The sequence below is a fragment of the Dendrobates tinctorius genome, unplaced genomic scaffold (genome assembly GCF_039654945.1).
Source record: "Dendrobates tinctorius isolate UK_male_01 unplaced genomic scaffold, ASM3965494v1 ptg000059l, whole genome shotgun sequence".
NCBI lineage: Eukaryota > Metazoa > Chordata > Amphibia > Anura > Dendrobatidae > Dendrobates > Dendrobates tinctorius.
This window is the reverse complement of record NW_027361727.1, coordinates 4,051,770-4,064,522: the sequence shown is the minus strand read 5'-3', so window position 1 is coordinate 4,064,522 and position 12,753 is coordinate 4,051,770. Positions and strand designations below refer to the sequence as shown.

Below are 12,753 nucleotides of genomic sequence, written 5' to 3'. Positions count from 1 at the left end.
GAGGAATTGAATCAGGACAACCTAATGGTTGGGTTTTGTAGAGTTTCTGCTTTCTACATTGCTCCCATCCTCATAGTATTTAGCAGGATACTTTCTTGGTGCCCAGTGTCCTGTAGTAAAAAGTGTGGCCCCGTGTGTGTTCTGGGGGCCGGTGCTACCCCATAGGAACTCACAGGTCGTCTCTCCTAAGGAGTTGATTACTTTCCCTTGAGGATGTCCCTTTACTTGTACTTGACTGCAACTCCAGCTGTTGTGAAACTACAACTCCCACTATGCACCAGCCAGTCATGGCATGCTGGGACTTGCGACTTCAGTACAGCTGCAAGAGGCACAAGAGCATCTAAAGACTCCTGGTGTTAGAGAAAATATATATTTTGGTGTTTTTATACAGGATTATGGGGGGTGACCATCATGCCATTGAGCTGCTTTTTGCCATCATTGCTTTGCAGCAATTGTCTGGAGATATTGATTGGCTTCTACAGGAAAGCAGTTGGCATGCTTTGTTATCTGTACAGGGACTGGGAGGAGGATGAGGTGGGCTGTGACATTGTCTGTTATGAATGGTGGATCCTGTATTCTCTATATATAGGTGATACCTGGCAATGTAATCATGCCTGTAATAATGATACTGCTGAGAAGAGATCTCTACAGAACAGGAAGTATCAGTTTATTATGAGGCTCGGTGGTCAGGAAAAACTGCAAGATTTCAGCATCCTCTCGAATATGGATATAGTAGTATGGAACATTAAAAAATATATAAAAACTTGTGTTTAACCCCTTAATGACATGCACCATACTAGTACTGCGCATGTCGTGTCCCCCTCCTTTGATGTGGGCTCCTGCGGTGAGCCCACATCCTTCCCGGTACGTGTCAGCTGTTTTTAACAGCTGACATGTGCCTGTAACAGCCACGGGTGGAATCGTGATCCACCTGCGGTTATTAAACCATTAAATGTCACTGTCAAATTCTGACAGAGGCATCTAGCATGCGATTTCGGCAATTGCGCCAGAAATGCGGCCATCGGTGACCCCCGTCACACGTGATCGCGGGTCACAGATAGGTTGACATGACAACCAGAGGTCTCCTGGAGACCTCTGTGGTTGTCAGTGCCGGATTTCTATGAGTGGTCGGCGCTCATAGGAAGTCAGCAATTCTGCTACATACAGATGATCTGATCATCCCCTCTATGTAGCAGAGCCAATCAAGTTGTGGCATCTTCTAGTCTCCCATGGAGAGTATTGAAGCATGCCAAAATTGAAAAAAAAATGTTTTTAAAAAAATAAAAAATATAAGTTTAAATCACCCCCTCCTTTCACCGCATTCAAAATAAAACAATAAAAAAAAAATCAAACCTACACATATTTGGTATCGCTGCGTTCAGAATCACCAAGTTTAGCAATATAAAAAAAGAATTAACCCAATCGCTAAACAGCGTAACGAGAAAAACGTCATAACGCCAGAATTACTTTTTTTGGTCGCCGCAACATTGCATTAAAATGCAATAATGGGCGATCAAAAGATCGTATCTGCATGAAAATGGTATCATTACAAACATCATTTGCAACATGTGCAAAAAATAAGCCCTCACCCAACCCAAGATCTCAAAATGGAGACACTACGGGTCTCGGAAAATGCCGCAATTTTTTTTTTTTTAAACAAACTTTGGACTTTTTTTTTTCACAACTTAAATAAAAAAAAGAACCTAGACATGTTTGGTGTCTGTGCACTCGTAATGACCTGGAGAATCATAATGGCAGGGCAGTTTTAGCATTTGGTGAACATGTTAAAAAAAAAAAATAAATTCAAAAAACAGTTGTAGAATTCCACTTAGATAACGTAATGCAGGTCATTGCTCTGTATAGAATGGGTGGTACTTTCCTGGGGGAATCTTTCAGGGTCGCTGCAGTAGGCTTTGATGCCCCATGCAGGGAAAGTAAAAAAGTTAACCCTTGAAATCTCCTGATTTTGGACCATGCCTGAAAAATCACTATAAATGGATCAAACACCCAAAAACCATTAGATATAAGGAGGTGACTGTAAAATCTAATGTCCTAGGAAGCTTTGACTTCTATTTCCGAGGGATTTTAGAGGGTATCTGTTGTATTATAGGGTGGAAGGACGGGTGACGGATGATGAATCTCTTGTCTCACACCTGTTAATAAGTCATTGTTTGCCTGTGTCTCTCCCTCTTGTCTTGTGCCCCGGGTGTCGCCTTTTCGGGCCCGACGCCTCTTTTGACACTTGTAATGTATACACTTGTCGATATAGGCGGCACCTGTTTTCTACTTTTTTTATTACTGGCATTGAATGAAGCTGTCTGTAGTCAAGTGTCTCTTGTGACTCCACTTTTGTGCCCCAAGCTGTCTGTCAGGCCAAGGTTTTCCTTCTGTAACCCAATGGTGCTAATTTTGCCCCAGAAAGGGATTTATAATCATACTGTGCATAAGTTATTATTATTATTATTTACTGTTATAGCGCCATTTATTCCATGGCGCTTTATGTTTGAAAAGGGGTATGCATAATAAAAAACAGTACAGTAATATTAAACAATACAAGTCACGACTGGTAGAGGAGGAGAGAGGACCCTGCCCGCGAGGGCTCACAATCTACAACGGGATGGGTGAGGATACAGTAGGCGAGGGTAGAGCTGGTCATGCAGCGGTTTGGTGGATCGGTGGTTACTGCAGGTTGTAGGCTTGTCGGAAGAGGTAGGTCTTCAGGTTCTTTTTGAAGGTTTCCACGGTAGGCGAGAGTCTGATATGTTGTGGTAGAGAGTTCCAGAGTAGAGGGGATGTGCGGGAGAAATATTGTGTGTGATTGTGGGAAGAGGAGATAAGAGGGGAGTACAGAAGGAGATCTTGTGATGATCGGAGATTGCGTGCAAGTAAGTACCAGGATACGAGGTCACAGATGTATGGAGGACACAGGTTGTGGATAGCTTTGTATGCCACGGTTAGGGTTTTGTACTGCAGTCTCTGGATAATGGGGAGCCAATGAAGGGATTGACAGAGAGGAGAGGTCGTGGAATAGTGGTGGGACACGTGGATAAAGGCCCCGTCACACACAGCGAGAACGCCAGCGAGATCGCTGATTTTGTGACGCCACAGCGATCTCTGCATCCATCTCGCCGTGTGTCGCACGTATCAGCGACCGGCCCCCTGCCGGGTATTGCTGATCGTGCTCGAACGTCCTGGGCCATTTTTTGATCGTTGGTCTCCCGCTGGCCAGCGCGCATCGCGAGAGACCAACGATCAGCGACTCTGGGAGCTGGTTTCCAATGTATACAGCGGGTATCTAAGAGCCGCGTGGCTCTTAGTTACCTGCTGTTTACCTTGGAAACCAGCGTCCAAGAACCGCACGGCTCTTAAATACCCGCTGTTTACCTTGGAAACCAGCTTTTGCCGCTGGTCCTGATCGCTGGTGAGTCTGTCTAACTATGTCCCAACGATCCCATCCATGTCGGATCGTTGGTGGGATCGCTGGGACATGTTGTGTGTAACGGGGCCTTAAGTCGGGCAGCAGAGTTTAGGATAGAGTGGAGGGGTGCCAGAGTTTTAAAGGGGAGGCCACAAAGCAGGAGGTTGCAGTAGTCTAGGCAGGAGATAATGAGGGCATGCACTAGTTTTTTGAAGTGGAGAGGGCTTCTAAAGCTGGAGTCACACATGGCAATCTCGCTAGCGAGATCGCTGCTGAGTCACAACTTTTGTGACGTAACAGCGATCTCACCAGCGAGATCGCTGTGTGTTACAGCGATCAGCGAGCGGCCCCCCTGCCAGTATCGCTGATCACTGTAAGAAACCTCTGGACATTTTTTTGGTCGCTGGGCTCCCGCTGGCCAGCACGCATCGCTGCGTGTGACAGGCAGGAGACCAGCGATCAGCTGTAAAAAATAGAATTAAAATAAAAAATATATTTATTCTCACCTTCCGACGTCCCGCGCAGCCATCCTGCCTCTCTCCACGCTCCGGTCCCAGTAATCCTTTGCACGAATGACCGCGAGACTTCGCGCTCCCGCGAGACCGTGATTCTCGCTGTCATTCACGCAAAGGATTTCTAGGACCGGAGCGTGGAGAGAGGCGGGAAGGCTTTGCGGGACGTCGGAAGGTGAGAATAACAATATTTTTGATTTTAATTCTATTTTTTACAGGGATGGCCAGCGATGCCGGGCGCTGTGCTGATCGCTGGTGAAACTGTCTGTGTGACAGCTCACCAGCGATCACATAGCGACTTACCAGCGATCCTGACACCTTGATATCGGTGTCGGGATCGCTGGTAAGGCCTCTTTCACACTTCAGTTATTTGCATCAGTTAAAATCTGCCAAAAAGACAGACAAGCGGATCCGTTGTCAACTGATGTGAACGGATGGCACAGGATCCGTTTTTAGACGGATCCTGAAAATGAGGAAATTTAAAGGAGAGAGAGAGAGTGAGTTTTTTTTTGTCCGGCACCCAGACAGATTTTGGGGTTAATTCAGTTTCTGGAGGATCCGCCGGCCAAAAAAACGTTGCAAGCTTCGTTTGGAAATCTTTGAGGATGTTGACGGACACTAACATTGTGGCGGATCCTCAAAAAAAAGGATGCAACGGACGGCAATCAGTCAGGATCCGCCAATAATGAAAGTCAATGGGGAAAAAAGCGGATCCGGTTTTTTTTTCAAAATTGGCGGATCTTGACTGATTGTCAAAAACGGAAGTGTGAAAGAGGCCTAAGTCGCTATGTGTGACTCCAGCTTTAGATGTGTGTTTTGAAGGAGAGATCAGAGTCAAAGATTACCCCAAGGCAGCAAGTTACTGTTATATAAGCAAAAACAAATCCCTTAAATTAGTCTTCCCATGTCACTTACCTTGGTTTTATACATAGGAAGATATAAGAAACTCTTTAATACAGTTGTGCTCAAACATTTACATACCACAGCAGAATTTTTGCTTTCTTGGCCTTTCAGAGCATATGAATAACACCAAAACTTTTTCTCCACTCATGGTTAGTGGTTGGGTGAAGCCATGTATTCTCATACTACTGTGTTTTCTCTTTTAAAATCATAATGACAGCGCAAAACATCCAAATGACCCTGATCAAAAGTTCACATACCCTGGTGATTTTGGCCTGATAACATTGCAAAGAAGTTGGCACAAATGGGTTTGAATGGCTACTAAAGGTAACATCCTCACCTGGCTTTGACCTGTGACAAATGCCAGGGAAATTGTTCAGGATGCAAAGAAAAACCCACAAATAATATCAGCTGAAATACTGAACTCTCTGAAAACTAGCGGTGTGGCTATTTCAAGATGCACAATAAGGAAGCACTTGAAGAAAAATGGGCTGCATGGTCGAGTCTGATTACTCTCTGATCACATGCTGACCACACCTCTGATTTACATTTTGATCACACTCAGATCAATCCTCCTGGCATCTTAAGCTCACCATCCAATTAACTCATTCTTGAGCCTCCACTGACTGTCCTGTACCTTTTATGTTTTCACAGAGATCAGGAATGGAAATTTAAAAGCCATCCTCGGCCTGTTCTTCAGCCTGTCGCGTTTCAAGCAACAGCAGCAGCAAACCCAGAAACAGAGTTATCACCAGCCGGCTCCAGCACTCCAACATTCAGGAACGCCAAACCAGTGCCAGCAGCCATATCATCCTTCCAGCACCCCCCATGCCCAGCCCTATTCACCCGCTCCAGTCCAGTGCCAACAACCGCAGCAACCTCCGCAGTCACAGAGTAAAGCACAAGGAGAAATGCACTCCAGGTACGCGGCACCATTGCTGCAATGTATTTATTTGACCTCATGTCATTACACAGAGCCAACTTCTCTATAGACACCTCACCCCGGTGTATAGTACCATGTGGGCAAAGAGAGACCCCTCCTCAAGTGTTTAGCGCCATGTGGACAGAAAAAAAAACCCTTCTTAGGTGTATAGCAACATGTGGGCAGAAAGATACCCCTCCACACGTGTATTATGCCATGTGGGCAGAAAGAGACCCCTCTTCATGTATAGCACCATGTGGGTAGAAAGGAACCCCTCCCAGTTGTATAGCACCATATAGGCAGAAAGAGACCCCTCCTTGGGTTTATAGCGCCATGTGGGCAGAAAGCGACCCCTCTTCATGTATAGCACCATGTGGGTAGAAAGGAACCCCTCCTCAGGTGTATAGCACCATGTGGGCAGAAAGCGACCCCTCTTCAGATTTATAGCACCATGTGGGCAGAAAGCGACCCCTCTTCAGGTTTATAGCACCATGTGGGCACAAAGCAACCCCTCCTCAGGTGTATAGCACCATATAGGCAGAAAGAGACCCCTCCTAGGGTTTATAGCACCATGTAGGAAGATGGAGACCCCTCCTCAAGTGTATAAAATCATGTGGGCAGAAAGAGACCCCTACTCAGATTCATACCATCATATGGGCAGAAAGAGACCCATCCTCAGGTATATTATACCACCCGGGCTGATATAGACACCTCCTCAGGTATATTATACTACTTGGGCTGATAAACCCCTCCTCATGTATATTATACCACCCGGGCTGATAGAGACACCTCCTCAGGTGTATTATACCACGGGGGCTGATAGAGACACCTCCTCAGGTGTATTATACCACCCGGGCTGATAGAGACACCTCCTCAGGTGTATTATACCACCCGGGCTGATAGAGACACCTCCTCAGGTGTATTATACCACCCGGGCTGATAGACACCTCCTCAGGTGTATTATACCACCCCGGCAGATATATACCCCTCCTCAAGTGTATTACACCACCCCAGCAGATAGAGACCCCCTCCTCAGGTGTACTATATTGTCAAGGCTGATAGAGACCCCTCCTCAGATGTATGCCATATATAGACCCCTCATATTCAGATACATGAGGGTCTGTAAATATTCTCTCTAATAACCTACATTTTTCCATTTTCTCAGATTGTTAGAGTGAAGTTGATCCCTATATTAGCGCATACCTTGGATGGTGTCATTACACAAACCTTACATTAGTTATACATTGCAGCTGACCCCGCTGACTTCCACTCCGGCAGGTTCTCATGACATCATGTAGAATAAGGCCCTTTGTAGCAGTGAAATATAGTGCAATTAGCTGATTAGCCCGAGGAAAACCCTCCATGCAACACAAAACCTCTTCTTTTTAAGTTTTTCAATCGAAAAATCTCATGCAAACATAGGTGGTGGACACAAATACGTCTTTATCAGCTTCTCAAGGAAAGGAAGGTCTTATGTGCTGAGGAGCTGACCTCGGAGTTGTTCATAGACGATTATGATTTCTAATAATTGCATATTATGAAGGAGGAGGACTTCAACCACAATTAGTGGTCAAAGCATTGCGTTACATTGCCCTTAACCTAGAGCAATGATGTGGCTCCTAATTCTCGTTAAAGTCCCCCTCCTACATAATATGCAATTATTAATCATCCCCCAAATTGGAGCATAAATAAGTGGTGAAAATAATTCCACAAAAGTCTGTAATACCCTACAGGCAATGGCGTCTTCCCCACTGAGCAGTCCTCGCCTCTCCCACTGGTGTCCCTTTAATTGCTTGTACAATTGTTCCTTGATTTTTCAGCTGTTTCACCCATGGATCTGTGCATCCATTTGAATCATCTGTATGGCTTTGCAGTGAAAACGCTACTCCCCTGCAAAATCAGAGGAAGGATGAAGTGTAGTGGCTTTCCAGCTTGTGCAGATGACTGTATTTTCATTCCCAGTGCGGTCCAACAGAACATCATATCACACTCGGACCAATGTTATTCTATGGGACCTTTAACTTATCCGATTTTTCCTCTGACCCAGTCTGTCCGAGGAAAAAAAATCTCAGCATACACAATTTGATCTCACTCAGCCATGCAAGTTACTGGGCCCATAAAAAAATGGATCACGCTCGAATGACATCTGAATGCAATCCGATTTCCACAGACGAACATAATGGAGAAGATGGAGACCTTTTTTTCTCAATGTTCTCCCTCCACAGAGAGAATCTGATCACACTCTGCTGACACTCTGATCACATTTCTGATTACACTCTGTGAGCACAGCGTAATCAGAGGTGTGATCAGAGGTTTGATCAGAGTGATTACACTATGATTGCATCCCTGATTACACTCTGATCAGGGTGTAATCAGAGTAATCAGAGGTTTAATCAGAGTGTGATTACACTCTGAATACACTTGGATCACACTCTGATTACACTTGGATCACACTCTGATTACATTCTGATTACATTTTGATTACACTGTGATCACACTATGATTAAACCTCTGATTACACTTGGATCACACACTGAGTAAACCTCTGATCACACTTTGATTACACCTCTGATTACACTGTGATTGCATCACTGATTACACTCTGATTAAACCTCTAATTACACTTGGATCACACTTTGATCAAACTCTCCTCTCACTCTGATTACGCCTTGATTACACTTTGATTATACTGTGATTGTACCTCTGATTAAACCTCTGATTACACTGCGATTACATTCTGATTGCACTCTGATTACACTCTGATCACACTCTGCTCACATACTCTGATCACACTCTGATCACACCACTGATTACACTCTGATGACACTTTGATTACGCTATGATTATACCACTCATTTCACTCTGACCACACTTTGATTCCACCTCTAATTACACTATGATCACACTCTGATTACAACTCCGATTACACTTTGATAACACTATGATTGCACCATTGATTACACTCTGATTAATCCTCTGATCACACTCTTATTACACTCTGATCACACTCTTATTAAACTTTGATCACACGCTCATTAAACCTCTGATCACACTCTGATTACATTGATTACACCTCTAATTACACTGATTACACTCTGATTAAACCTCTAATTACACCTCTAATTACACTCTGATTACACGCTGATTAAACCTATGATCACACTCAGCACAGTCTGATTACATTCTGATTATACTTTGATCACACTTTGATGAAACCTCTGATGAAACTCAACACACTCTGATTACACTCTGATTATACTGATCACACTCTGATTAAGGCTATGTGCCCACGCTAGCGTCTTTAAACGCTCAGGAAAAGCATCCCCTTCCCAGAAACCGCGCGTCTTTTTCCGCGCGTTTCTTGCGCGGTGTTTGTCAAAAAGCCACGCTCAGCAATGCGGAAAATTAATGAGCATGCTGCGTTTTTAGCCGCTAAGCGATTCCTGAGCGTTTAAAAACGCATGCATTGGCACAAAAAGCCAAAAACGCATACTAATTAATTTGATGCATCTTTTAAGCGTTTCTGCAGCGTCTGATCCGGCACAAACGCTGCGGAAACGCTTAACAAAACGCATTGTGGGCACACAGCCTAAATCTCTGATTACACCTCTGATTACACCTTAAATTATGCCTCTGATAACGCTTCTGATTACACCTCTGATCACACTGATTACACTCTAATCACACTCTGATTACACTCGTCACACTTAGATTACACTCTGATTGCACTGTGATCACTCTCTGATTAAACCTCCGATTACACTGATCACGCTCTGATTAAACTCTGATCACACTATGCTGACGCTCTGATTAAACTGTGATCAAAGTACGATTAGCATAATCGACCTGATTTTCTCGGATGATAGAAAATACCGTGGTGTCATCCTAGCCTTCCATTGTATCATTACAAATTTTGTGCAGCTGGCTCGCTTATCAAGTCTGCAATGTGTGAACTTGACCTAATAGTCCATTGCTAGGACTTTTATAATCCATGTCATCTATAAAGCAATCAAAATTCACAAAATGCCTAGTTCAGTGACAAACTCCAAAAATCAAATCATCATATAGAAGAATCATGAAGTCATATTGCCATAAAAATACAAATTTTATTCAATAAAATTAAAATGGTACAATAACCCGACTAACAGTTTAAAATATGGGGACAATCAATGCAAAAAAGAACGGCCTTTAGAGGGATGAAGCAACCAGACTGTATGCACTAATAAAGAAGTAGTAAACTATATGAATCAATCCTACAATATGTATAACGTTCATATATGAGCATGTCAAGCAGCCAGAAGGCCTACAAACAAAGTGCACAGTGCATATAACAACCAGTAAACAGGTTTATATTGCTCATAAAAAAGGCACATACCATGTCTGGTAGTGGTAGCAGAAAAAGTTTTTTATCCACGTATAGACCATGTTTAGGGATCACTCAGCTTACTTGCCTAAAGAAATAAATGCCTCAATATCTAAATGTCCCAAATAAAACTCAAGTGATACAAAAGGGACCTAGAATACACCCTCTTGGAAGAAGCATCACGCGATACGCGTGTCGGGGGTGCCACGGCTTGTTGGCGGTATGATACATTGCATTCAGCTGCCTATTTTTACTTATCTTTCAACCTGCCCTTCATATTCTAGGTCTCTTTTGTTTACTACTTCTTTATTAGTGCATACAGTCTGGTTGTTTCATCCCTCTAAAGGCCGTTCTTTTTTGCATTGATTGTCGTCCCCATATTTTAAACTTCTAGTCGGTTTATTGTACCATTTTAATTTTATTGAATAAAATGTGTATTTTTATGGCAATATGACTTCTTGATTCTTCTATATGATGACATGTCATCTATAAGATTGATAAGGTTAGAGTTCTCTTTTATACCCTGATTCTGATTTTGCCAATTTATCCCACTGTACAGTTCGTCTTCCAGAGACCCCCCAGGCGAAATCAAGTTTCTGCGCTTCTCCATTGGGCAGAGGAAATGCTCCCGGTAGGGTGCCCCCACATCCCGAATGTTTGCAGGTGTACTGCAGTTCCCCTACCACACTAATGCGATAACGATGTAGATAACACACATTAACTGCTTGGCCGTGTGTCACATAACCTTGCCGCACTGAACTCACCATTGTGGGATTTCTTTTTTGTTGTCTTTTTAAACCTAAACTAAACAGTAACCTGTGAAGTAAGTGACAGATCTAACGATGACTTTGCACATCTGTACGGGTAACATGTATCTCCCCTATTTAGCAGAGTGGAGCAGGACGATTTGCAGGATCTGAGTCCTGCGGCCACGGCAGAACCTTCTACCTGTTGGCATCTTGGCACCTCTTTTGATTAGCAAACCCTGCAACATAGGTCATGACGTAGTCAAGATGTCACGGGTATAGTAATCAGAAGAGGCGCCCTGGATGTTGGCAGGTAGTAGAAAGTGGCCGCAGAACCAGGGTTTTGCAAATCTTTTTGCTCCGCTCTATTGTTTAGCCAGGTATCTGCCGGAAATTCTGATTTTCCAGCAGCGTCTGACATCACTTTTGCAATGTAAGTGTTCTCTTTTCTGCAGGGTACTGTAACCAGAACATGATCAGGACAGTCTTTCAGCTTCAGTTTGTTGATAAAATGTCTCCATTCACTGCCAGCAAGGAGAGTTCTTGATAATGATGATATGAAAAACTGGACATGTTGGAAGGTCACAGAACTTCTCTTTAGATCCAGTATTAATATGAGGGGTGCTTCCACAGCTGCCATTGATCCGATATCCATAGAGCATAAATGTCAAATCACTACTAGTGGTCCGATCACTAGAACAGAGGAAATCCCCCCCCGAAACAAAAATTCTTCGTGCCTGCTCGACCTCAGCTCCATTGAATCTCGTCTTCTCTGCTGATGTGCATTGAGGATGAACAGGTGGTTAGGGACCCCCTGCTAGTGATTGTGAGGGTCTTAGCAGTAGGGCCCCTAGAGATCAGACATTTATCACCTATCCAATTAAATGGTCTGCACGAGGCTCTATCATGAGGATCCTTGTCTCTGCTTCACAGGGATCTGACTCTGATCCCTGGTGCAAAGCATTGTGGTCCGGAGTTTATCCATAATGCTGATGGTTTCCATTTTTTCTAGGATTAAGCATGCTGGTTTGTTGTAGGGCCGGTAGTAAGACCCTTGTATGCACCTACAGTATTAGGAACAGCAGATCGCTTATTTATGTGGATTCATATGTCCAGCGGTTCACAATATTGGAAACACGTAAGGTAAGGTAGTGATCATAGGGGCAGGGAGTGTTCTGAATTTCATATAGCTCATCCCATTCAAGAACAATGAAATGGCTGATAGTAGGGAGCAGTAGATGTCCTTCATGTGGACTATCCCTTTAATTTATGTACCATTGCTGTTGGTGTTCTTGGTCATCACTTTTCTGGGTAGTAAATCATAAAAGCTCCTGCCTGTGCAGATCAAAGTCCGCGCTCCCTATTTTACAACCTCTCTGACAAAGAGATGTTTATCCCGAGCCTTTACATTTATTGTCACATGCAACAAAAAAAAAGATGGAAAAAAAAAACTTTCAGGTTTTTTGTTTTTTTTTGTTTTAGTCCCTTTGGGCAAAATGCATCATAGACAAATCATTGTTTAAGTGTGAGATGCCTAATCATCAAACACGCCGCGCAGAGCTCGTCACGTCAGCCAGAACACGCAGATTGACATGTGCAGAGCTGCGGCTGGATGATATGACAGAGCCGTGTCCTCGAGGGGATGAGGAATACCGATACACAATGGATCCTGTCCTCTCTGTGACCTAACTGTGGTTACATGGATCAAAGACCTGTACTTTATGTAGTGCCAACATATTCTGCAGCCCTGTACACGCGCTATAATAATTCACAGTGGTCCTTGCCCCGGGAGCTCACACTCTAATCCTGTAGGAAGATCATAGACTATGGGAGGAAAATAGAGAACCCAAAAGAATCCACATAAGCGGAGAACATACACACCGGGACTCTAG

The 12,753-nt window shown here is 43.8% G+C and overlaps 1 protein-coding gene across 5 annotated transcripts in view; it reads left to right on the top strand.

Moving 5' to 3' along the window:
• NAV2 (neuron navigator 2) overlaps positions 1 to 12,753 on the top strand; it is a 479,602-nt gene that overhangs the window by 346,402 nt on the left and 120,447 nt on the right. For all 5 annotated transcript variants that reach the window (XM_073578323.1, XM_073578321.1, XM_073578320.1 and 2 more), the window contains one exon: positions 5,485 to 5,752. In XM_073578323.1, the coding sequence (XP_073434424.1) occupies positions 5,485 to 5,752 (268 nt within the window). The remainder of the gene's footprint in view (positions 1 to 5,484; positions 5,753 to 12,753) is intronic.